The sequence below is a fragment of the Sciurus carolinensis genome, chromosome 11 (genome assembly GCF_902686445.1).
Source record: "Sciurus carolinensis chromosome 11, mSciCar1.2, whole genome shotgun sequence".
NCBI classification, from domain to species: domain Eukaryota; kingdom Metazoa; phylum Chordata; class Mammalia; order Rodentia; family Sciuridae; genus Sciurus; species Sciurus carolinensis.
The window spans coordinates 5,272,501-5,296,656 of record NC_062223.1 but is presented as its reverse complement, the minus strand read 5'-3'; the positions used below and the strand labels follow the sequence as shown (position 1 = coordinate 5,296,656).

The 24,156-nt window shown below is 61.7% G+C and overlaps 1 protein-coding gene and 1 long non-coding RNA gene across 5 annotated transcripts in view; one reads left to right on the top strand and one right to left on the bottom strand.

Moving 5' to 3' along the window:
* Nucleotides 1–34: 34 nt before the first annotated feature.
* LOC124960297 (uncharacterized) lies at nucleotides 35–6,389 on the top strand. The gene is made up of 3 exons (XR_007104055.1): nucleotides 35–376; nucleotides 3,223–3,460; nucleotides 5,224–6,389. It is a non-coding gene; the product is annotated as an uncharacterized LOC124960297 (long non-coding RNA).
* A 3,535-nt stretch (nucleotides 6,390–9,924) lies between these two features.
* Nucleotides 9,925–24,156, bottom strand: part of Tspan32 (tetraspanin 32) — a 16,865-nt gene continuing 2,633 nt past the window's right edge. Inside the window, exons 3-10 of one of the 4 annotated variants that reach the window (XR_007104061.1) lie at nucleotides 23,304–23,401; nucleotides 19,622–19,696; nucleotides 16,509–16,610; nucleotides 15,921–16,007; nucleotides 14,276–14,359; nucleotides 13,870–13,961; nucleotides 11,161–13,149; nucleotides 9,925–11,018 (exon numbers count right to left, since the gene is read on the bottom strand). Coding sequence is in view for 3 of the 4 variants with exons in the window: in XM_047519059.1 (XP_047375015.1) it covers nucleotides 13,002–13,149; nucleotides 13,870–13,961; nucleotides 14,276–14,359; nucleotides 15,921–16,007; nucleotides 16,509–16,610; nucleotides 19,622–19,696; nucleotides 23,304–23,401 (686 nt within the window). In the remaining variant the exon portion in view is untranslated. Of the gene's footprint in view, nucleotides 13,150–13,869; nucleotides 13,962–14,275; nucleotides 14,360–15,920; nucleotides 16,008–16,508; nucleotides 16,611–19,621; nucleotides 19,697–23,303; nucleotides 23,402–24,156 lie in introns of all 4 variants that reach the window. The other 3 variants (XM_047519059.1, XM_047519060.1, XM_047519061.1) reach the window with 3 other exon arrangements.

The window sequence follows — 24,156 nt, the reverse complement described above, 5'->3', positions numbered from 1 at the left end:
GCCTGTGCCTCCATCCTGGCAGGGAGACAGCAGCTGGGCGTCCCTCAGGTCTATTTCTAATCCCCCCAGCAGCTGCCACTGCGGCTACCGGCCCCGCCCGCCCTTCCTTTGCCATTTAGGAATGTGGATCCTTGTGCCTGGAAGTGAGCCGACTCCCCTGGAAGGGCGTGGCGCCCGGCTGCCGCCAGGGGGTGAGCGGGCGCCTGGACAGCTCCCTCAGCTCCACGCTCCTCGGACCCACCGCCCAGCCCTGGACCCTGTGGGACATCAGCTTTCCTCATCACGGCCTTGCCAGGTCACAGCGGCCTGGAGACGTCCAGGGAGGAGGCCCCCAGGGGCGGCTGAGGAGGATCCGCCTCTCCTTCCCTCTGTGCAGGTGAGGCAGGGCCCCTGGGCGGCTCAGGCGGCTCAGCCCTTCCCTTGTGCCCAGGCCTGGTCTCCAGACGCCCACCCTCAGGGGCAGGGGCTGTTGCCTCTGCCTACTGAGACCCAGGGGGACCTAGGAGGCCTCACTGGCTGTGATCGAGTGCCCCCGTCCCCTTGCCCCGCCCCTCATCCTCCTGTGCTCCTGAGGAGCCCAGGGCCTCCTATTGCTGGGCTGAGACGTCCAGGCTGAGAGGAGTGTGGCCGGAAGGACTCGGGCTTCCCCAGGGCTGCCCTGAGCAGGACAGAGCGGCTCCCCAGAGCTCTCCTTCTGGCTCGGTGGGGCCCAGGGGTCTCTGTGGAGGGGACGGTGAGGCTGCCGACCGGGAGGGGCCTTAGGTCAGTGTCCCAGGGTGCTGTGGAGGGAAGGGGTCACCAAGGCCCCCGGGCCTCTGGATCTGAGGAGTGGGTCAGCAGCTCCCGTCTAGATGGCCGCTCTTCCACCAAAAGACTAGAGAGGGGTGAAGGGCCATGGCTGGGGGAGGGCTGAGCTGCCCTTGGTCCTCCCGGGTCCCTCTGGTGCCTCCGGGGGAGTTGGGGAGAGCCGTGGCCCACAGGCTGCGTCTGCCCTGGTTCACCGCAGCCCAGCCAGCCTGTGAGAGAGCGTCTGCCGGCGCCCGAGGCCCCGGCCCTGCCTCCCAGGGAGAAGCCCCGTGGCCAGGGCCACCCTCCTGGTGACTGTGCCTGTTTCCTCAGAGGAGAAAGGGGTTGGGGTGGCAGGAGGAGCAGGAGGCCTCCCCGCTGGGACCACGCCTCCCTGTCCCAGCAGAGGCTGCAGCCACGGCTGCCTCTGAGGTTGGTTTTTGTGAACTGTGAAGTTGCAGGGCACGGGGCCACACCTGCAATCCCAGCGGGTGGGGAGGCTGAGGTGGAGTAGGAGGCCTGGGTAGGAGCGGGGTAGAGGTCTGGGGTAGAGGCCAGGCCACCAGCGTGGGTGGAGAGGGGAGAGCAGGGGCGGCTACGGGGAAGGGAGGAAAGGCGTGGATGAGGGAGGCGGCTCTGGGGCCAGCACGTTGTGCCCCCTGCCCTCCGGCTCTGGGATCCCCTGTCCTTGGGAGAAGTCGGCCTCCATTACCTTCTCTCTTTTGATATGCGAGCACTGTGAGTTGTCAGTGGGCCTCCCTTTTGTTGGTCTCCACGTGGAGGCCAGGGCTCAGCCAGCGCTACCCGGAGCTACGCCCCCAGCACGTTCATTCTTCAACTCAGGGGGCACAGACCAGCCTCCACCAGACTGGTATCAGCAGCCTCCGCCATTTAGTAAGACCCGGTCTCACAGTAGAAAGTAAAAAGGCCGGGATGTGGCTCAGTGGTAAAGCCCTGGGTTCACTGGGTTCATTCCCAGCTCCGAACAGACAGGCCGGCAGGCAGCAGAGGAGTGTGTCCTGCGTAGAGAGGTGGCTCGGCGTGCGTGGGCAGGCGAGGACAAGAACCAGGCCTACACCCGCCTACGCAGGGCACTGCGGCCTCCTGGGCCCCTGCCCGTCCACCCTCGGCACTGAAAGCCCAGGCGCCCAGCCCCACTGGGCTGGGGAAGGAAGGGCAGAGCTGCCAGGAGAAGGCCCTGGACCACAGATGCTGAGAAGACCCCCCCCCGGACCAGGTCTGGCCTCGGCTTCTGGGGAACTTGCTAGAACCTCTCACGGCACATGCGGGGAGAGCCACTGGGAGCCTGTGGCCAGCCTCACCGGAAGGCAGTCCTGAGGTGAGGGACAGCTGGCAGGATTATGGGGGGATCTAATAGCACCAGTGCTCAGAGGCAGGTCAGGGCCTGCAGCAGCTGAGGGCAACCCCGGTTGACCCCAGCCGCAGGCCAGAGGAGAGGGGGCTTTTGTCCCCACGTAGCCAGGGCCGGCCCAGCACAGGAGGCCCAAGCTAGGCTTGCTCAGGCATTCTGAGGCCGGCGAGAGTGGAGCCTGGGTGGGCTGTCCGCTGCCCAGTGCCCGCAAGGCCCAGTTCCGCACCCTCACCAGGGGACAGCCTCCACGAAGGCCAGGACTGGGCCTCCCTCGGTCCACAGCGTTGAGTCAGAAGTCAGTAGCAAGGTGGTTCAGAACACCGGTTCTGGGCAGCTAATGGGCCAAAGAAGAAATCATGGTGGGAAATTAAAGCACTTAGTCGTCTGTGATGGGAAAAAGGTCGCGGGCTTCGGCAGGTAGAGGGAGGAGGTCTGTGGTCTCCGTGCTCACTTAGCTGGGAGGCGGGAAGTTAATGGGCCGCGCTATCCCCGAAGAAGCTGGAGTGAGCACGATAGGCTCATCCCAACCGTGCCGAGGAAGGAAGTCATAAAGATAAGCGCAGGCTTAACGGAGTGGCCGGGAGAGGCCGTGCAGAGCCGAGAGCCGGAGGCTTCCCAGAAGAGACAACGCGGTCTGGCAAAGCCACGCTGGGAGAGTCGAAAGGGCAGGGTGACGGACTCAGCTGAGGTCAGGTTCCCTATGGTGGCGACTGCCACAGGAGCTGGGATTACGAGCTGGGGTTGCACCCTTGGGCAATTGTCCAAAAGAAATGAAGACCCATGTCCACTCAGGACTGCACGTGGGCAGTCGCTGCAGCTTTCTGTGTGATGGCCCGAGTTGGGATCAGCCAAAAGGGGCCTAAAAGAGCCGATGGTTAAGCCAGTACAGTGTGGTGGCCAGGCAGGCCTGTCACCCCAGAGACTTAGAGGCTGCGGGAGGAGGATCACAAGTTTGAGGCCAGCCTCAGCAACTCAGTGAGACCCTGTTTCAAAAATAAAAACTTAAAAAAAAAAATTCTGGGGATGAAGCCCAGTGGTAAAGTGTCCCTGGGTTCCATCCACAGTACCAGAAAAACCACCACCACCACAGCAAAAGCAAAACAAAACAGAAAAACAAGGTTGAACCAACCCCAAACCCAGCCAGACCATCCCCCAGGCTGCTCCGTCGGAGGGCGTGAGGAACGAAGCTTGGGGCCCTGGCCGGCTGAGACCTCAGGAGGGGACGAAGGCCACCCAGCACTGGGCTCTGTGTGGTCAGTGTCATGGAGCATTCCTGAAGTGACCCAAGTGTGGAGGGAGCAGGTCAGCAGCGGTCAGGCGGGGCTGCTGAGGGGCTGCGGGGGCCGAGCGGGCGGCAGGAGGGAGCGTGGACCAGGAGGGTCTCACTGGGCAGCTGCGGCCACGCCAGCCGTGCAACGTGACTGCACAGACCACACTCACACTCACACACACTCACACTCACACACTCACACTCACACAGTTACACACACGCTCACTTATACTCACAGTTACACACTCATACACACACTCACATTCACACGCAGTTACACTCACACACACTCACTTATACTCACACACACAATCACACACACACTCACACAAACACATTCACACAGTCACACACAGTTACAGTCACACACATACTCACACAAACACATTCACACAGTCACACACAGTTACAGTCACACACAGACTCACACAAACACATTCACACACAGTTACAGTCACACACAGACTCACACAAACACATTCACACAGTCACACACAGTTACAGTCACACACATACACAAACACATTCACACAGTCACACACAGTTACAGTCATACACACACTCACACAAACACATTCACACAGTCACACACAGTTACAGTCACACACATACTCACACAAACACATTCACACAGTCTCACACACACACACAGTCACACACACACTCACACAAAGTTACACACAGTCACACTCACACACAGTTACATACATACACAAACACATTCACAGTCACACACGCTCACATGCTCACAGTCACATACTCATACGAACACATTCACACAGTCACACACACACACACAGTCACACACACTCATACACTCACACACAGTCACACACACAGTCGCACACAATTCACACACACTCACACACACACAGTCGCACACAATTCACACACACAGTCACGCATAGTCATACACAGTTACACACTCACAGAGTCACAACTCACACTCACATAGTTACACACAGTCACATGCTTACATACACAGTCACATACATACACAAACATATTCACACAGTCACACACACACAGTTACACACTCACACTCTCACACACACAGTTACACACTGTCACACACATTCATAGTTAGTCACACACACATTTACACAGTCACACACACAGGCAGTCACATACACACATACACAAACACACACTCAGTCACACACACAGTTACACATACACACAGTCACACTCATACTCACACAGTCACACACACAGGCACACACTCATTCACACACAGTCACAACACACATACACAAACACACACACAGTCACACATGCAATCACACAGTCACATTCATACTCACACAGTCACACACACAGGCACACACCCATTCACACACAGTCACAACACACATACACAAACACACACAGTCACACATGCAATCACACACTCTCACATACTAACACACTCACACTCAGTCACACTCACACAAACTCCCACTCACACACATACTCACACACACTAACACCCACACACTCACGAACACACATGCACACACACTAACACATACACTCACACGCGTGCGTGCGCCTGCAAATAAGAACAGGTGCAGGAGTGAAAAAGGACTCGGCTTCTGGGGAGGAGGGAGGAGGGGAGGAGGGAGTAGGTGAGGAGGGAGGAGGGGAGGAGGGAGGAGGGGAGGAGGGGAGGAGGGAGGAGGGAGTAGGTGAGGAGGGAGGAGGGGAGGAGGGAGTAGGTGAGGAGGGGAGGAGGGAGGAGGGGAGGAGGGAGGAGGGGAGGAGGGCCGGCCTGCCCTGCGTTTCCTGGCAACTCCTGTGACTATCACTGTCTCAGGCAGAGTGTTCAGAAGTGCAGGCCAGAGGTCCGGAGGCCCCAGGAGGCGGAGCACTGCTAGCAAGGCGGAGAGTGCCCGGCGGACTCAGGGAAGCAGCGCCCTCTTAGCACTGGGCAGCCCAGGAGGGGCACAAGGGCGCTGAGCCCGCTGGGGAGATGCCAGGCAGGGCTGAAAGCAAGGCCCCTCTGCGCCTGCCCCCTCTGTGCCTGCCCCCTCTTGGTGGCCTCGGCTGGGCCCAGGCGCTCTGCGGATCCCGCCTCCGCCTGGGCCCACCTGGCTGTGGTGTCACGTTGGCCCCACAGCTGGTGATGGTCACATTGTTCCCTTACTTACTTTTGTCGGGGTAGAATCATCTCTGGAGAGTTCTCCATGGTCTTCTCATCACAGTCATATTTTAGTACCGATTTTTAAAAAACTTGATGAATTGCTAAAAGTACAGCTTTTAAAAACAAGTTTTCTTTTTGGGAATTTTCTCGAAATGAAACCTATATAAAGCCAGAAATAAACTGCTGCATTAAAAAACTAACAGAAAGCAGCAGGTCCGGGTCTCACGCTGTCTCTGGGGCGGAAACGGGAGCTTGGCTTAGTTAGTGCTGGGTCCTGAGGCTCAGGGTCTCCCCTGAGGCCGGTGGCTCAGGCCTCCGCTGGACTGGCTCCTTGGCGTGGCGTGTGGCCGGACCTCGGTTTCTCACTGGCTGTTGGCTGGCCCTTGAGAGGGCTGCCGTCACCGCTGCTGGCTTCCCCGGGAGAGAGGAGAGGATGGGGAAGGGCAGCCGTCTTCGTGAGGAGCTGGCTGCTGTGGTTTGTTTGCTGGAAGCCTGGCGGGAGCAGCCCACACTCTGGAGGAGGCTGAGAGGCCAGGACGGGTCCTTGGGGTGATTTCAGATGCCACGCCATCAAACATGCCGTTTCACAACACCTATCGAGGGGGTCCGGGCGGGGCCCACCCTGAGGCTCTGATAGAGGGGAAAGGCTCCTGGGAGCTGCAGCCAGCGTGACCCCACAGACAGGGGGCTGGTTGCAAAGAAGAGGTTCCAGTTCACCACGGTGTCTTCGCTATACTTGCTGCTTTCACCAGAAACTGGGTAGCTGAGCAATTTATAAACAAGAGACACGGATGTCTCAGTGCTGGAGGCTGGAGTCCAACAGTGGGGGGTTGAGCGCTGGGTACAGCCTCGCACTCTGTCCTCGCGGGGTGGGGGTGGGGAGGGAGGAGAGCAAGCGGGCTTGACGCCTCTCGCACACCACCCAGGGCCCAAGGGGGACCTCGTGGCCTGGTCCTCAGGCAGACCCTGCCGCTAACCCCTGACGAAAGTTCCAACAGGAATGGGGGGGGGGCAGGGACACAAACACCAACGCCGCCCCTGATAGAAACATCTGGCTTTTCCCAGGTGACCCGAGCCTTGCAGAAGGAGAGGACGCACCCGGGTGTGCGCCGCGGGAGCACAGGCCAGTGGCCCTCCGGGGACTCTCGTGCCCTGCTGCAGCCCGCAGCTTCGGACCCTTGGGAGAGGGATGAGTGGCGCATGGCAGGGTCCCAGGACGTGGCACCGGGCCTGGCGCCCAGCAGCTGACCCGGGCTCCTGCTGCACAGTCCTGGCTGGAGAAGCCGCTGGGGTGGGACAGGCGAGGGAGCGGCACACTGAAGACTAGGGGACCTTCCCAGAGTGGGGCTCCGTCCGGTCCTGGCGCGGACGAATCAGCAGTGAGAGCCATTTGGGAACATGGGAAAACGGCCTGTGGGTTGTTTTTGATGCCATCAGGGAATTACTGGCCACTTAGCTCCTGTGCCAATGGATTGTGGTTTCGTTGAGGAGTAGCCTCCGCTTTTGGAGATGAATGCTGGATTTGCTGAACTATTTGTCTATTTATGCTGGAAGTCGCGAGCTGTTTGCAATTTAATCTAATTAGGAGCGTTTTGTTGTGATTACTTTAAGACGCTCAGAGGGGAGGGGCGAGGGGGAGAAGCAGCAGAGGCTGTTGCTGGGTTGAGGAGCTGGGCGTCTCGGCCTCCAGGGGGAGGACGGGAACCCAGCTGCCACGCGTGTGCGCTACACACGTGTGCCACTCACATGCATTCACAGACACGTAGACTAGTTCAAGGGCCTGGCTCGTGTGATGGGGGCTGCAGAACCTGAACTCTGTGGGTCAGGTAGACAGATGGGGACACGGGCAGGGATTCCGAGCCTCAAACCTGAGGCCAATTCCTTCCCTAGGAGCCTGCGTCTCTGCTCTTCAGTCCTCAGCTGACTGCGTGAGACCCCACCTCACGGGGGTGACCAGCTCTACTCTGAGTCTACCAATCTTATTTGATTTTCTTTATCTGATACTGAGGATTGAGCTCTGAGCCACGTCCCCAGTTCTTTTTATTTTTATTTTGAGGCACGGTCTCGCTTATTTGCTGAGGATGGCCTTGACCTTGTGGTCCTCCTGCTTGGTCCTCCTGAGGTGCTGGATTACGGGCATGCACCACCCCACCCGGCCCAAGTGTGCACCACACTGAAAAACACCCTCCTGGTGACATCTAGACTGGCATTTGAACCAATGGCAGGGCACCGTGCCCTGGCCTGGGTGACCCAGAATCAGCCCCCAAGTTCACTCTATTACGCCTGCTGCTGCTTTTCTGTATTACGATTTCACGAGAAGGTAAAAAGAGGAATGAGGAATGTTTGTTCATCAGAAGCCACGGCGGAGCGCGAACCCCGGCCCCCGACAGACCACAGTCAGCGCCTGTGCAGGCTCCTGTGAGCTCCCCTCAGGTCAGCAGGAAGAGGTGCAGGGCCCCGTCCAGCAGCGGGCAGGAGACACAGACGCAGAACAGGGAGCAGACCTGGCTGGCAAATGCACACAAACCTGAGTGACCCCGGGATGCGCTGCCGACCGCACTGCCAGGCGGGAGGGGCTGAGTGTGCAGACCCGGGCACATCCCAGCCCGAGCGCCGTCCCTGGGGAGAGCACTCGGAGGGGCCCAGGGAGCCCTCCTCCAGCCAAGCACCTGAAGCAGAGCTCTCCGCGAAGCGTCTGAGATGCCCCAGAGGACTGTCCAGTTGTCCTGACACAAAGCCCCTGGCCTCTGATCCGTTAAGCTCGTTAGCGATCCAGTTCTGTGTGGCACCTGCCAGGCTGCAGGCTGCCCATCTTTGCTTCCTCCTGCTCCAGGGCCTCACTGTAACTCTGACCAAAACAGCCAATAATACTCAAGCCACAGCCTGAGCGTTTCACAGTGTTAAAATTTCTTTCACCAAATAAGTGAGTCAGCCCCTCATTCTTGGTCGGCCCCCCTCACGGTCCCAGGGCATGGGCACTGAGCGTCCAAGTTTTGTGCCTTGGGGTAACCAGGATGACCATTAGCCCATGTGCAGTGGAACCCCAGTCTCCACAGTGACTGGTTTCTGGTGAAACCTCATCGGCACAGGGTCGACTGTCCGCACTTTTGCCAGCCTCTGGTCACAACACCAAGTCAGCCTCTAGGAATGCTGGCTTTTTCTTGTTTCTCCGTCTTCTGAATCCCCACCAGAATCGCCCCACTTCCAGTGCTCTAGGCTCTTCCTAGCCTGCACCTCTAAATGCCTCGTCCTCTGCTGGCTACCCAGCTCCTACGCTGCCTCCCCACGGTGAGGACAGCTCGGGCAAAGAGCGCAGTCCTACCCGCCAGCTTTCTACCATCCCTGTCTCTTTGCTGTAGTGTAATGCCTGAGGCGGGACCCTTTTGAAGAAAAGAGGTTTATTTCAGCTCATGGTTCTGGAGGGGCAAGGTCAAGGGGCTGCACCTGGCGATGGTCCCATTGCTGACAGAGTCCTAGGTTGGTAAGGGTGTCCCGAGGCAGGGCGGAGGGAGCGCGGGTTTGGGTCTCTGGTCTCCTTCCTATAAAGCCTCCAGGATTCAGCCATGCCCCGCCCGCTGACCTTACCCGATCCCGTTCAACTTTGGAAGGCGCCTCCTCTAAACAACAGGGCAGGACTCACTTTTTGCCTCCTGATGCTCACAATGGGGACTAAACTGCAGCACATGAAGCCTGGGGGACCCTGGAGGGCACACCTTGTTGTTTCTGGATGAGGAACTGACTTCACGGCCACGGGAGACCAGCCGGACCCCGAGGGCTGCCGTGGACCCTGCCCTTGAAGGAGGGCTTCATTGCAGCTGGCTTCTCAGGCCTCGTCCAGGGCCAAGTGGGAAGAGGTCCCCTCAACACCAGGTGGGGTGCCATTGCACACGGCATCAGCAGCCAGTGGGTGCCATTTCCCAAGCCAGAATCCACAGGTCGGCTCGAGGGGTGCAGAGGGGCGACACTCCTGGCTGTGGCCAGAAGCCATTCACAGAAAAAGCTGTGCCTTCTGGCCCCGTCAGGACTTGAACTCCAGGTCTGGGGATCTTAGTAGCCAAGAAAGGAAAGCTGGGGCCAGAGACCAAACAGCCGTCTCCCTGAGTTGGAGCTGTGGGTGGCCTCGGTCTTGCCCACCACAAGGGGGTCATAAGAGGGCCTCGGCGACGGCTGGGGTCCCAACCTGCCGCTCACCCTAGGTAGGCTCAGGTGCCCCCGCCTCTTTCCTCACCGCAGCACATCTGGAGAGAAGTGGGCGAAGGCCAGGGAGGCGAGGAGGCATGGGGGAGGCCCTGGCCGTGCGTCCATGCCGCTTTCTTAGGGAGAGGAGCCGGTTTGCTCCGGCAGAGCAGCGGCACCCGGCCCTGTCCTCCCGGCCCTGTCGTCCCGGCCCTGTCGTCCCACTCCCTGCGAAGGGCTGCCGGGGAGGCCGGAGGCGCCGGCCTGGCAGGGAGTCGCAGGAAGGCGCTCCTCCCACCCAGGTGGGCTCCATCTCCCGCTCCGCTGGGCTCTGAGTGGAGGCATGACGAAGGTGTGGGTGCCGCGGAGCCCCCGGAAGGCCCCAGGTGAGGTCCCCGGAGTCCGGGCCTTCAGGCGAGGCCTGTCGCTGGAGCCCAGAGTTGGGTGGGAGGGAGGGACGTGGAAGGGAGCTCCCCACCCTCTGGGTGAAGCCTGCAGCTCTGGTCCTGCTTTCTGCCTGCTCTTTCCCCCACTGCGTCCAGAGAGTCCCGGGTCTTCCTGACTGTTCCACAGGCTGCAGAGCCAGAGCGGAGCCGCCCCCTGGAGACCGGGGGCTGCCAGGCAGGAACCCTGGAGACACTGGGGCGTCTCCCTTCGCGGGTGAGTCCTGCTGCAATTGCTGTATGAGAGGCTTTCTTGGTTGCTCTTGGCGATGCTGGGATGGAACCCAGGTCCTCACATGCTAGGCCGGCTGGTGTCCACCACTGAGCTGCACCTGGCCCTCACTTTCTTGTTGGGAAGTGCGTGTGCGTAGAAAGACAGGGGTGGATGTGTGGGTCTCATCACCTATTGGCTGGGCATGGTGGGATGGTTCATATTTGGGGAGCCCCCTTGGCTGGCCTTGGTGGGAGGTAGGGCCCACCCCTGCTTGTGGAAGTTCTTTACTGAGCTGAGCTGCCCCAGGACCTCGGAGGCTGAGTGAACTCCGCAGACATTCAGACAGTTCAACAGAGAGGCGGTTTAGTGTCCAGTGACAGAGGATGGGCAAGCAGGACCTCGGAATCCCCTGCCCGCCCCGCATCCTGCCTGGGTCCTGAATCCTTTCCCAGCCCCAGCCCCTGAGGTCTCCATTCCAGTCCAGCGCTAGGCAGAGTGGCGTGTGACTCGTCCGGCCAAGCTGGAAACCACAGACGATGGACGCACAGAGGTTAAGGACACAACCAACCAGCTGAGCAGCAGTCGCGAGGCATGAACTGGTGACGTGGTTGTGCTAAAAAGGACCACGCGAGCACCTGTAGGGTTAGATCAGAGGCACGCGGACACGGGCCTGTCAATCTGGTTACCTGGGACACCAGCTCATGAGCATGTCCAACACCCAGAGCACCAAGGACCCAGCTGTCACCTGGAAGGCGGGACGCACCTAAGGCAGTTCACCTGGTGAGCAGGCGGCAGCCTGTCCCTGGGGCTCTGCGGCTGGACCCTGTGCTGGGCGGCACGACCCTTATCTGCCCACCTGGTCAGCATCAGCTCCTTGGCTCTGTGCGGCTCTGTGGCTGAACCCTGTGGCCACTGCTGGCCCTTTCTTGGCAGTTCTGTGACCCGCACATGACGGTAAGGTGCCCTCTGTGACTTGAGAGAGACGTCAGTACTTCAGATTGGCACGGAATGAAGGCAGCTGTGGCTGCCACGGTCCACCACCAAGCGAGCCCGAGTGTGGTGAGCGAGAGCGTGTGGCTCATGAATTCATCGATGTTCAGTGCTCTGACGCGTGGGAAGACAGACGCGCCTGGTCTGCTCATGGCACGCGAATCCCTTGGAACAGGACTGTGACGTCACTGGCAATGTGATAAGATTTCTCCTCCAGGAGTCCTGACACATGGCACGTGGTGGAGCTGGAGGACGTTATTCTGAGTGTTGTGAGATTCCATTTCCGTGAGGTCCCCGAGTCCCAAGATCCCCAGGGACAGAAAGTGCAGTGGGTTCCAGCGGCTGGAGAGGGCTGGGAGCCAGCATTTTGGGGACAGAGCTTCAGTTTGGGGAATGGGAAAGCTCAGGAAGTGGACGGTGGTGATGGCGGTCTAGCAGGGTGGACGTGCTCAGTGCCCTGGGCGGACACTGAAGGATGACTGAGATGGGGGGTTCCAGGGTCTGTGTGTTCACCACAATTTAAAGACTCTCAGTTAGGGAGAGGATGCAGGTAGCCTCAGCTCCTCGTGGGACCTTCTTAGCTGGTAGAAGTCGGAGAATCTGAAGCTTGAGGAAGACTTGCGGGTTGAGTGAGGGTGGGCACAGAAGGAGTATTGGGGTCACCTCGTAAAGCAGAAAGTGACCACGGTTGGCAGGTGGAGAGGAAGAAGGGACCTCAGGCCTACAATTCCAAGACGCTGCTTCTTCCAACAGTCAGAGGGGTCCTGGAAGTCGAGCCTCCTAGCAGCCTCTGGATGAGGCCCCTCCTGCCTGTCCCGGTGAGGACTCGGCTCTGTGAGACCCTGAGAGGAGCACCCACCCAGCCCACCTGGACTCTGAGCCTCAGAGCTGTGAGCCGCCGAGCTTGTGCTGTGTGTTGGAGCAGGAAGCCAGCGTGGCGATGAGGGGCAGCGTGGAGAGGGCTCGTGACCGACGGCGCTCTGCTTCTGTCTCTGAACTGCCCCTTTCTGGGCTGCTCTTCCCTCCACGTATCTGGAATTCCAGGGTCACAGTTCTGATGGACGCCCCAAGGGGCAAACGGAGATGGCTGCCGCCGTTTGCTTGATGCCAGGAAGACTCCGTGTGACCAGTCCCAGAAAAACGACCGGGTTACCCCCTGGCAGGACTGCCAGCTTTGCAGACCTGTGCTGGGCAGACTGTGGTTGGTGGCCGGGGACAACCCTCGCTCCGCGTCCCAGGACCTCCTCCCGGCAAGCAAGGTTGTTTTCCTGTTTCGCCATCTCCTGCTTTTCTTTTGAGGCAGGGGACAGATCTCATCTGTTGGGGCCCCCAGAATCGGGCCCCTGCCCTGGACTTGGTCAGCAGTGGCCGTCCTTGTGGCGAGCCTGGTACTCCGGTTCTCCCGTGCTCCCTGTCTCCTCTGTCCTCGCCCCTTTCCATTCTGCAGTGTCAGAGAATTGCTGTGGCTTCCCTCTGCTCTGCGTGGAGTCTGTCTGTCTGGCTGGGTCTTCTCTCCTTCCCCACCACCTGAAGGATGCTGCCCAGCTTCCTTACGGATCCTGTGAAGCCTGTCTGGTGCCTTTGTGTCTGTGGGCAGACTGGTGGTGGGACAGGGTCTCATCAGCTCATTAGCCCTGAAGTGGATGAGGTTCGTCCAAGCATCCTCTTGGACCCTGATGACCAGCAAGAGTCTCTGCTTCGGAGGGGTGTCGAGGTGCAGGTCCACCCTGGGAGTGTGTGAAGCGGCTGAGCTCCTGCGCCTGGCAGCCACAGGCTCTGAGAAGCAGAAAGAATGGTGAAGCCATTCCAGAATGTTCTAGAGGAGACCGCAAATCTGTTCCAGAATGCTCTAGAGAGACTTGTGAGGCTGTCATAGAGTTCTGGAGGGGACTATGAGGATGTTGAGGATGTTGTAGAACATTCTAGAGGGGTCTGTGAGGCTGCTATAGAATATTCTAAGGCAGAACTGAGGTTGTTCTAGAACATTCTAGGAGCACTGAGTGTTCCAAAATGCTCTTTTGGGGACTGTCCAAAAACACAGAGGGGCTAGGCAGGATCCCAGGCAGGGAGGGGCCAAGACGGCAAAATTGGGCAAGCAGGTGGGTGACAGAGCTGGCAGGCTGGGGTGCCCAGGCACACGGAGGCAGGGGGCCTTCCTGGCTGCTGGGTATGGGTCCTTCCTGCTCCTGAGCATGGGAAGACCTGAGAGAGATCCTGGCCTGGGGCTGTAACCTGGGGGGCCCTGGCAGCATGTCCCTCTCGGTGCCAGTGTCCATGGGTGGCAGGTGCCAGGCCAGGTCTTGGCAGAGACTGGAGGTGGGCAGTGTGGAGTGTGTGCTGGTCTCTCCCCACCCCCAGCATGGCTGGCCATCCAAAGTGCTTCTTCTGGAGACTCTTGGTCCAGGGGTCTTGCCCACCCAGGCAGAGGCAGACACCCTTGGACCTGCTGCGGGGCTGCAGGACCCTTGAAGGCATCGGGTGGGCACCGGGGCCTACCGTGGAGTCAGGGTGTATTTGCCTCTACGGTCCAAGCCACGGCCGGAGCGGACGGCAGCCCAGAGGAAGGAGCTGAGCAGCATGGCGTAGCCCTGAGTGGAGGAGTCGGACACCCCGAAGTCGCAGGGGCACCGACACCCTGGGATGGGGAGCCCTGAGGAGTCTGGACTTCACAGCAATAGGAGGGGCCCAGGTGTCTTGGACAAGCAGCAGGCAGACACTGTCCCCCTCAGGCTGCCTCCTGACCAGTGGCTGACTCCTGCCTGAGGACGCTGGTGATGCCCAAGGCCGGCTATCTTGGCTGAGGCTATCAGCGGGAGGCGGCCACACCCTGCCCTTCTGTGGCGGGGCTTAGGCAGGGCAAGGGAGGGGTTTGGGGAGGGGCATCAGGGGAGGGCGTGGGTACCGTGAGGGCCAGGCCAGCGCTGGTCAGCATGGAGGCAATGTTCTGCTGTGTCTTCAGGAAGCTCCGGATGCTCTGCAGACAGTCCTAGGCAGGGCGCAGCATACAGGGCAGGCCTCTGACCAGACCTCTGACCAGACCTCCCTGCCCAGCCCCTAGGAGCCACGGAGCAGCAGGGCCCCCCCGGCAATGCTAGGCTGCGGGAAGTTGGGGTGCAGCACATTCCCGGGGAGAATCACCCGGCGCTCGGGATGAGGCACAGAGGGCAGGTGAAACCCAGGACACGAGCTGGCTACCCTAGAGCCCCAGGGACTACTATGCCTGGGCCCAGAGCTGCCCTGAGCTCCTGCGCAGGCCACATGTCCAGCTCCTGCTGGCGACCACGAGGGCACAGCACCTCAGTGTCCAGAGGGCGTGGAACAACAGGGAGGACAGAGAAATAGCCCGTGAAGGGGCGTGGGGTTCCCCTCGCTGCCCCATCCTGGCCTCCCCTTGCTGACCGCAGAGCACAGCATCCACAGAGGTTCTCTCCGGGAGGGAGGTGACGGCCGCCTCCTGAGCCCCTGGGTGGCCTTGTGAATCTCTGCCCACCCTGGTCGGGTTGCCAGAAGGCCAGACGTTCCCTCCAGGTGTGCTGGCCGAGACCTGCTAGCTCTAGGACGCAGCCAGAGTGACCCGGGTGGCCTCTAACCTCCGACATTGAAGGGCCCACTGCTTCCTGCCCCAGCCACTTCTTCAACCCCGTCTCTGACCCCCGACCCCGAGGGCCGGAAGCTGTGAGTGCCTCCTGCTTTCCCTGTCCCTGGCCAGGAACAGAAGTTCCTTCATTCCTCACTGGGAACCCAACTGGCTGTTGAGTGGGGAATTCCAGTTCCCAGAGGGAAAAAGGACCCACCCTCCTGTCAGCAGGCCTCCTCCTGGACCACACCAGCTGACCTGTGCTGGCCCTGCTTCCCCGGGACCCTTCACAGTCAGACCCTGGCCGCTGTTTGCAGTGGGCCCTGCGGACTGTCCTTGGTTGGATGGGCTCAGTCCCTCCCAGCACCCTGGCCCTGCTGGCCCTGGGGTGGGAGTGCTGTGGACGGCTCTTCTGGGCCTCAAGCCATTGCCCACCCGCTTCTGTTCCTTGGAGGGTCGCCAGGCACATCCGCCAGGAGATAGGGCCGTCTATTTCCAGAATAAGTGGGGCAGCAGGAGAGAAGGGAGGGCGGCCAGGTCCTGGTCCAGGCCCAGGGAGAAGGGCCAGGCCTGACCAGGGCTGCCCTCCAGCTCAGGTCCCTTCCTGGAATGCCCTTCCTGCTGCTCCCCAGTCAGGCCTGACCGCCCTCTTGCTGTCAGCTTCTAGAGGTTTCCGAGGGCAGGGTCCACCTAGCCTTGAGGAGCGCAAAGCTGGGAGCCGTGTGAGGGAGTAAAAGAGTGAGTGGAGCCCACGCCTGTGTCCAGCTTACAGAGGGCCGGGGCCCAGGCCAGGAGCCAGCTGGCCACCACGAGCTTCACGCACAGTACCCGCTCCCTGCTGCCTCCTCTCACGAAGGCCCTCCGGGTGTGGGGAAGGTGGGGAGCCAGGATGTCCTTGGGGCTGTACCCGAGGCCGTGTTCTGCCTGGCCAGTGTTCTGCCTGGCCAGTGTGCAGGCTCCTCCTCCTCACCTCTCCTGCTGCCTTCTCGCCCTGGCAGGGGTCGACTTCCCCGCTCCCCAGAAGTTGGAAAGGAGACCTCTTCCCACAGCACAGAAACTGCAAGACAGAGGCAGGGAGCTGTAGGCAGTGGTCAGGACGGTGAGGAAACTGAGGCACCCAAGGACAAATGACCTAGCTGGGTCCTGCAGACCTGGCCCCCAGAGGCAGAGCTGCCCGGTGTCATAGCTGCTTCTGCTGAGGCACAGCCCCTGGTGGGCTGGCCCTAGCTAGGGGGAGGCCCACAGTCTGCCTGTGACTCGAGGGCCAGCAACCCTCACGCGGGGCCACGGTGCTATGGCGCACAGGGCACCCACTTGCCCTGACGCTCTGTCCTCTCCGTCCTGAAATCCTCAATGGGTAGCCCTGCTGGGGGAGAGGAAGGGCCCGAGCTCTTACCCTCTACCTGTAGGTGGGCAGCCGTGGCCTGGGTCCTGGGACCCCTGGGGACCTGGCGCAGGACAGCTGCCTCTGGAGGGTGCCCAGTGCCCATTCTGTGAGGCAGAGCAGGGCCGACCACCTGCGGCACCACTGGTGGGGGGAAGGCCTGCCCGCACTCACCGTGTCCTGGATGGCGGCCAGCTCCTGTGCCCGGATTCTGGATGGGCTCCTCACTGCCTGATGGTACACCAGGTCGAAGGTGTCCAGCATGGCGTCCTCTACCTGCACACAGAGCACCATGGGGAGGCTCGGGCCTAGGGGAGCTGCTCCGAGAGGCCAGGCAGGGCCCACGCCCCGCCATTCCCTCCTCCTCCAGGGGGCGCTCCAGAGGCTCTGGGCCCCCATCACAGGGGTCCTGGACTTCAATTGCCGGCCTCTTTCCCCATGATGGCTTTCCATGTGGCCTCCTGCTCCCTCAGGGGACTGGAGGGATAAAGCAGAGGCTGTGTCCCTCAACTATGGTCCTGGGGACTGTGGCCAAGGGAAGCGTCCACCTGCTGCTGTGGTCTGGGCATGTGCAAAGAGTGGGGCCAGTGAGGAGCTCAGGGGACACCTGGGGCCAGGACCTCACCCCCAAAAGGTGCCCATAGAGCTCTCCTGAACCATCCAGAATCCCAGGCAGCAGGCTCCACTTAAGGCCCTGAGTAGGGAAGCCACGGGCACCCAGTTCCATTCCAGGTGGATGAGGTCACGTGGGGCAGAGGACGGAGGAGGCTGGCGTGGGCCAGGCTGGCTGGCTTCCCTCCACACCCCATCCCTAGGCCTCCATGCCTCTGCCCATGTCCTGCCCCTGCCGAGTATCCCTGCAGAAGCAAGATGGAGTCGCACCTACTGCAGAAAGGCACCCCTGACTGTCCCAGGGTGGCTGGTCTCCTGGCCCAGGGCAGGCCCCGATGCCTCTTTCCTGCCTTGCGGACCCCAAGTCCTCCCCTCCACTCCACGCCATGCGGGCAGCCAGGGTGCGCTAGGGCTGCCCCGTACGGCTGGGGTGAAGAAGACTGTCTGCCCTGCAGAAAGGAAGGCGACTGTCTCTGGGCCCTCATTCCTCTGGGGCCTGGTCCCCACAGCAGGCCCCCATCAACGGACTGCAGGTCTGGGGTGGGCAGGTGGGCAGGCAGGCAGTGGCGGCTCAGCTGGCCCTGCCCAAGCCCAGATCCCTTTCTGTGCCAGACAGACCTTCTGTGCCAGACGCTGCTCCTGGCACCGATGGCTAATGAAAATCAGATGTCCCTCGTGAGTCATCTCAAACCCTGCCTCAGTCTGCCCCCACCACCCGGGCCAGGGCGCCAAGCTGGCCTCGGCCACTGCAGGCCCGGGCCAGGTCTGGGCTTCAGCCTCCTGGAGTGTGCATGGGAGCTGAGCCCTGCTGGGAGGTCCTGGGGAGGGTGAGGGGCCTTGCGGAGCTGGCCTGGGGGCAGGTCCTCCTCTCCGACTGCAGCCCATCACAGCCCAGAGAGGACCCCACGCTCCCCGGAGCCGGTGCCCGCTCTCCTCCTTCCTGTAGGACAGGAGAGGAACGCCTCTGTCGGCCTGAGGGGCTTGCTTGGCTGGCAGGCGTCCCTCTCCGTGACTGGGGATGTGGACCCCACAGCCTGGTCTCAGGGGCCCTGGGGGGCCAGGTGGCCCCTCCCTGCAGGGCTGGTTCAGTTATGGGGCTCGGCGGGGCTGTCGGAGCCCGGGCCCATGTTTCTCGGGGGAGAACCATGGCGACGCTGGGGCTCTGAGCCTCATCTGCAGTGGTCCGGGGAGTCTCCGCACAGCGAGGCTGTGCAGCAGCCGGTGGCCGGGCCTGGAGCCACAGAGCTCCCGTCCCTCAGACTGCTCAGTGCTGCAGACTGAGGCTGGGGCTCATCCTGAGACCCGGTCATCCCTGAGACCTGCCATGGCTGGGTCACTACCCCTCACTGCTCAGGTAGGAGGTCACATGGGGAGCTGCAGGGGTCTGCGCACCTGCCCTAGGGCTGAGCCAGGCTGGCTGTTTGCTTTTGGTCCTCTTCCTTCCTGGGGTACAGACCTCAGATGGCCTCTGTCCTGGGGGCCCTGCTGGATCCCCCCTCTGCTCCTGAGCTGTTGTTAGTCCTGGGCTCAGCATGTAAACACACAGGGCTTCAGAGTCCCCCGACCACCCAAATGGCTAGACCACCCGTCCCTCAGTGGACAGGAAATGTGACACCCAGCTGCAGTCCTGGCCCTGCTCTCCCCCAGCTGGACTGCTGGATCTCTTCCCCAAAACCTTAGCTGTCAGGGGCCCACGCCCCTCCAGATCCTTCTGGGCCAGAGCAAATGGTGTTTCCCTCTCTTTGGTCTCAGGGGTGGGCACTTGGGTGAGACCTGTGGGCAGGGAAGGGAGAAGAGGCAGCAATTCCACCTGAGCACACTTGGGATCCCAGAGGAGGGCCCTCCATTTGCAAACCACAGGTGTGACTGGCCACTTAGAGGCCTCCAGAGGACCTCCCTCCCCTGCCTTGCGTGCAAGCCTTGAATCTTGCATGTTTACTCGGGTATCGTGTGTGTTGGGGCTGGGTAACTGGACCCTTAAGACGTGGGGGGCGCTAGGATTCCAGGAGTCATCTCCCCTGCTCCTGGGCTCTCCTGCCCCTGTGTGGAGCTGAGCCACCCGCCCCAGGCTTCCCGGCCTGGCCCAGGGCCTTGCCTGCTCTGGACTCTAAAGGGTTAGTTGGGGCCTGAGTTCTGCTGCCAGCCTCTACCCAGCTGCTGGGGACTCGAGAGGCCTTCCCTCCTGTCCGACCTGCTGGATTTTCAGTCAGGATGCCCTTGGACCCTGCCTCTGGGCACTGAGGCAGCCCCCTTCCAGGCAGGGCCGTGTCCAGGAAGGACAGCTGTGCCGTCAATGAGGCCAGGCCTTGCCCACCACTGTCCTCCAGGCCTCCTTCCCCGCTGTGTCCTCCTGGCCCTCCAGGTCTGAGTCAGGATTCAAGTCCCTCTTTGTGCATTTTCTGGGCAAGTAAGTCCTCTACCAGGTGGCCGCATCCCAAGCCCACTCTGCATTCTCTGGAAATTTCTACCTCTCCAGTCCATCTCTCAGACCTCCCGCTCCCCAGGTACATGGTCCAGGGCCCCTGGCTCAGCTGAGGGACAAGGGAGGGGAAGCTGCTTTCTCTTCCTCCCCAAGGGGCTGCTGCCCCTCGCCAGGAGACCGCCCTGCCCCTCCACCCATCACACCCTGGGCACGCTCCCGGCCTTCCGCCTGAGGTGGGACAGCTGGCACTCACCTGGGTGGGGTTGTGGAACCTCCAGAAGGCCACCTGCACCAGGCTGCAGAACACCAGGGCGAAGCACAGGAAGCCCTGGAACAGGGGGACCTGGTCACGGCGCAGGCCTGTGGCCTGGGTGGGGCCCACAGGTGGTGTGCTGGGGGGCTGCTCCCCAGCCTGAGGTGAGGGGTTTTGTTTGGTTCGGTTCTGGGGTGCTGGGGGCGAACCCAGGGGCTCTACCGCCGAACTGCATCCCCAGCCAGTTTCGTTTTATATTTTGAGACAGGACCTCGCTCAGTTGCTGGGGTTGACTCTGGACGTGTGATCCTCCTGCCTCAGCCTCCCAAGTCTCTAGGATACAGGAGTGCGCCGCCACATCCAGCTGGAGGCGTGGGTTCAAGCCCCAATCCTCCTTGCCTACCCGGGAGATTTTGGACAATGGGAAGACCTTGGTTGGTGCGTCCCTTTCCCATCACTTCTTCAGAGTTTTTTTGGGAAAAATTTCCCCCATTCTCCCTGCTAGCTCCAGAGGACCTGTCAATCACAGCGCCACACTGCTTGCCCCGGGAAGGGCGGGCATTGCCGGGATGATGGGACCCGGGTCCACCGGCTGCTTCAGGGAGGACGTGTACCCAGGAGGGCCAGGCAAAGGCTCCCTGCACCAGGATTCTCCTGGGGAAGCGGACCCCCTCTCCAGGAAGGGACGTGGCTCTCGGCCATGCGGTGGGTGGGTGAGTGGTGGGTGGCAGGAGGTTGTTTTGCTTTGTTTTCAGAAACATGCCTGGTGAGGCTGGGGTGCAGCCACCCACCCAGGACCAGTCTGCAGCCCAGGGAGCCAGTACTCTGGGTGGAGGGAGGTGGGGACAGGGTGGGGCGTGTCACCTTGGGGGAGCTCTGACTGCCCTCCCCCTGGTGAGCTGCCCACACTCCCTCCACGCCCCGGCTTGTGGCAGGGCCAAGCCAGCCGTCCCCCTTGCTCTGGACGGGTGGGGCAGCCCTGTTCGCCAGCTCCCCCATGCTGACCTCCCTTCTTTCAGGGTCCAGACTTTGGACACCCCTTTGAAGAAGCTGACAGACACTGGGACCCCTCCCCTGAGACTGCACTGAGTCCTCCACGCTTTGTGGACTGTTTCAGACCAAGAGCCCTCCAACACCCCCACCATAGACCCATCTAGTGACGCAGGACCTGGGTCTCCACTGAGTCTCCTCCTGGCACTCTGGAGGGTGGATCCAGGCTCTGGGGCTCTGTCCACAGCCCACCCAGCGTGTGGAGGCCCCGTGTTCAGCCCTTCTGCGTCAGTGTCCCCCGACCCTGCAGCAACGCCAGCGTGTGGCTCGGCCCACCGTGTTCCCAGGGATCCTCTGCAGCCTGGGCCTGCGGTGGGAGGCTCCCCAGCCCTGCATAGGCACCTCCAGGTGGATGGAGAGACACCTCCAGATGCAGAGGGACCCACAGACCTTTGCCAGGACGGCAGGGACACACGGCCTCATTGGTCCCCCAACCTGGGCACAGGCTCGGAGTGGGGGGAGCCCTCCCCTCCACGTGCCTGTCTGGGGCCAGCCCTGGAAGCCTGGCTCCACCCTCTCTCTCCTCCTCTTCTCCTCTTCCTGCTGTCTCTTCACCCTCTTCTCCCTCCTTCCCTTCACTCCTCCTTCCTTTTCGGCCTGCCCCTCTTCCCCTCCTCCTTGTGCTGGGGCTGGCCGCGGGCTGTCTCCCCATCTGGAAGTCAGTGCGCAAGGCTGTCTCCTAGCCTCGAGGCCACGGGCCAGCGCAGAGACCAGCATTTTCCAGAAACCACTTCATTCCTCAGGAGAAAGAGCACCCCCTACTGCCTCTCCCTTCTCTCTCCCTCTCTGTGGAGAGGGTCTTGGGCAGTGGATGGGCCCCCCAAGGCGTCCACAGTGCAAAGGATGCTGGGCAGGCCAGGTGCTCAGTCTAAATGAAAAGAAATGCACGAACATCTTGAATGGCCTCCTTGGGCTGCTGCGGCCCACTGAGCTGTGTGACCGGCTACTCCTCCATTTCCTGTGCAGGAGGCTACAGAGGGTGGGGCAGGAAGGGGTGGGGGGGGCAGCCAGACACAGTCACATCCGAAAAAAATCTTTCCACTTGCTGCCCAACCCTGCACCCTTCATATGTGCTTTTACACTCAGTCACCCAGGTACGGAACGCAGACAGCCATGCCCGCTCCGTCCAGGGCAGGGCGGGCCAGGGCAAGCCACAGCCCAACACAGCCCAGTGGGGCAGCCGTCCTGGGTGGGTCTCCCAGAGCGCCTGTGTCCACTTTCTGGGCTCACTGTCCCAGCCGGGGTCGAGGGTGCAGGGTTCAGGAGTGTGTGGGGGGCCTGCACTGGGCCTGGAGTGGCCTCGGACCCCAGCCCTGCGTAGGTGACCAGCTGGAGGTCCCAGGCTGTTACTGCAAGCCCGGGCCTTCTAAGCCTGCCAGGCCGAGTCTGCTGGGGAGGCAGGATGGAGACCTTGGGCCATCCCGGTCTCTGTGGCCAGGATTGGCTAGGGAACCCAGGAAGACCAGGGTAGGGCCAGGCAGCACGGGCCCAGTGTGTGGACAGGGACAGGAGCCTGTGGCCCACCTGCTGCCTTCTGCTGCTTGTGCTGTGGCCTTAAGCCCGGCTCCATGGCGCCCCCTGGCGTCCGGCACGCAGCCCTGGAGCCGGCCTCTCCCGGCGGCCCTCGGCCTTCCCTGGGGCATCTCTTTGGCAGAGGACTCACTGAGGGAGCACAGCCCACCAGCCCGGCCCTTTCCTTGCTGGGGCCTTCCCCGCAGCCCCCAAAACAGGCCACACAGGTCTGGTCTTAGTGCCCACTCATGGCCGGAGCTGTTTCTGCCCCACTCCTGGGTCCCCACCGGGACTCCGTGAGGCTGCAGCTGCTTTGCTCCTCAGCCCACCCAGGATGCGAGCCCCTGCAGCAACTCCAGGAGGCCACTGTCCCTGGGGTCATCAGCAGGCCTGCACCGAACACAGGGTTAGGCTGAGGACCTGCCCACCTGGCAGACCTCAGGGAGCCCCAGTGAGGTTCCACCTCAGCCCCCAGCGCAGGCTACCCCCTGGCCACTCACAGGCAGGGGGAAGGGAGGCCTGCGTGAGGGCAGGTGTCCCCAGGTGCAGAGGGTTGGAGGTGGGGAGGGGGGACCTCAGGGCTGGAAGGGAGGGACAGGTGAGAGCCAGAGCACCAGAGAGGAGCTCCCAGCTCAGGTGAGCAGGAGAGGAAAGACGGCCATGGAGAGGAGTGGCCAGCAGGTGGTCGGGGTGGTCATGAAGGGCTGGCTGAGGACCAGGCGCTGAGCCCTAATGGCCAGGGAGGCCCTGCTGGTAGAGGGGAGGGAGGAAGCAGAGAACTTGGCAAAAGCGGTCTCCCCGGCCCTGCCGGTCTCCTCCCTATAGGAATGGAATGTGCCCACACCTTGACCCCAGGTCCTCTGGGAAACAGAACCAGGCCCCCCGGGTCCTCAGGGCATGGTTCCCGGGCTAGAGGGCCGGCTCGGCCTTTCAGGGCTCCTGTAGGTCTGCGGTTGTGAGGAAGATGGTCCAGGGTCGGGACCCGTGCGAGCTGGCTGGCCACCACCCTCGGGCCTGTTTCTGCTTGGACATTTCAGGTGCAGGTGAGGCTGCTCCCTGGGCTTCCCGCCTCCCCAGCTTTGGGCCCTGCCTGGCGGCTGGGGCATCCAAGGGAACTCACCATGGCCAGGGGGCCTTGGGCCTCTCTCGTGGTGGCCGCGGCGCTCAGGGCAGCTCCCAGGCTCAGCAGCCCCGCCAGGCTGATGCCCGTGTAGAAGACTGGGTGGGGGTAGAGAGGAGGAGGGCGGGATCTGGGAGGGGCTGAGTCGCAGATCCTGGGCCTGCAACCAACTCGGGGTCACAGCGGTGGTACTGGACCCCTGGGGAGGCCATGCCTCCCCATTAGACGGGGATGCGCCTCCCACTGCACGTAGCCTCCCTTCTCCTGAGGCAAGGGGACAAGGGGTGAGCTGGCCTTGTGGCACTGCTTCTTCCCCCGCCCTGCTTCAAGGTTATCTTTAAGCTGCACCCTGTGCCCCGGTGATGGGTGTCCATGTGCGGCTGTGGCCTTATCGGCCCAGACCCAGGCCCCAGGCTTCCTGCTCCAGGGAGGTTCAGGGCCAGGGCTGGACCTGCCGGGCCCACCCTCATGGCCTGCCTACTCTACCCTTGTTCTTGGGCAGCCACCCTGCGGAGCTCCTTTTGCTGCTGCCCGGGACATCCCCTCACCTTGCTGTGGTGGACATGGCCCTCGCAGGCCCTGCCCTTCCTCAGTGTCCTCTGCTGCGTCCCACGAGCCCTTGATGTGCACTGAGCTCCGACAGCAGGGACCTTGGTTCCATGACCACCAGACACACCCACACTATCCCCACCCTCTGGTGGGAGTTCCAGACATTGTGCAGGATACCAGGGAGGCCCCTTCCTGCCCTGACCCCCTGGTTCCTGCCCAAAGCAGGTCTCTGGACTGGCTGGAGCTGGGGAGCTGGGCCCGCGTCCCCAGGCCAGAGTCCTCCCAGTGGCCTTTTCCCTGGGGC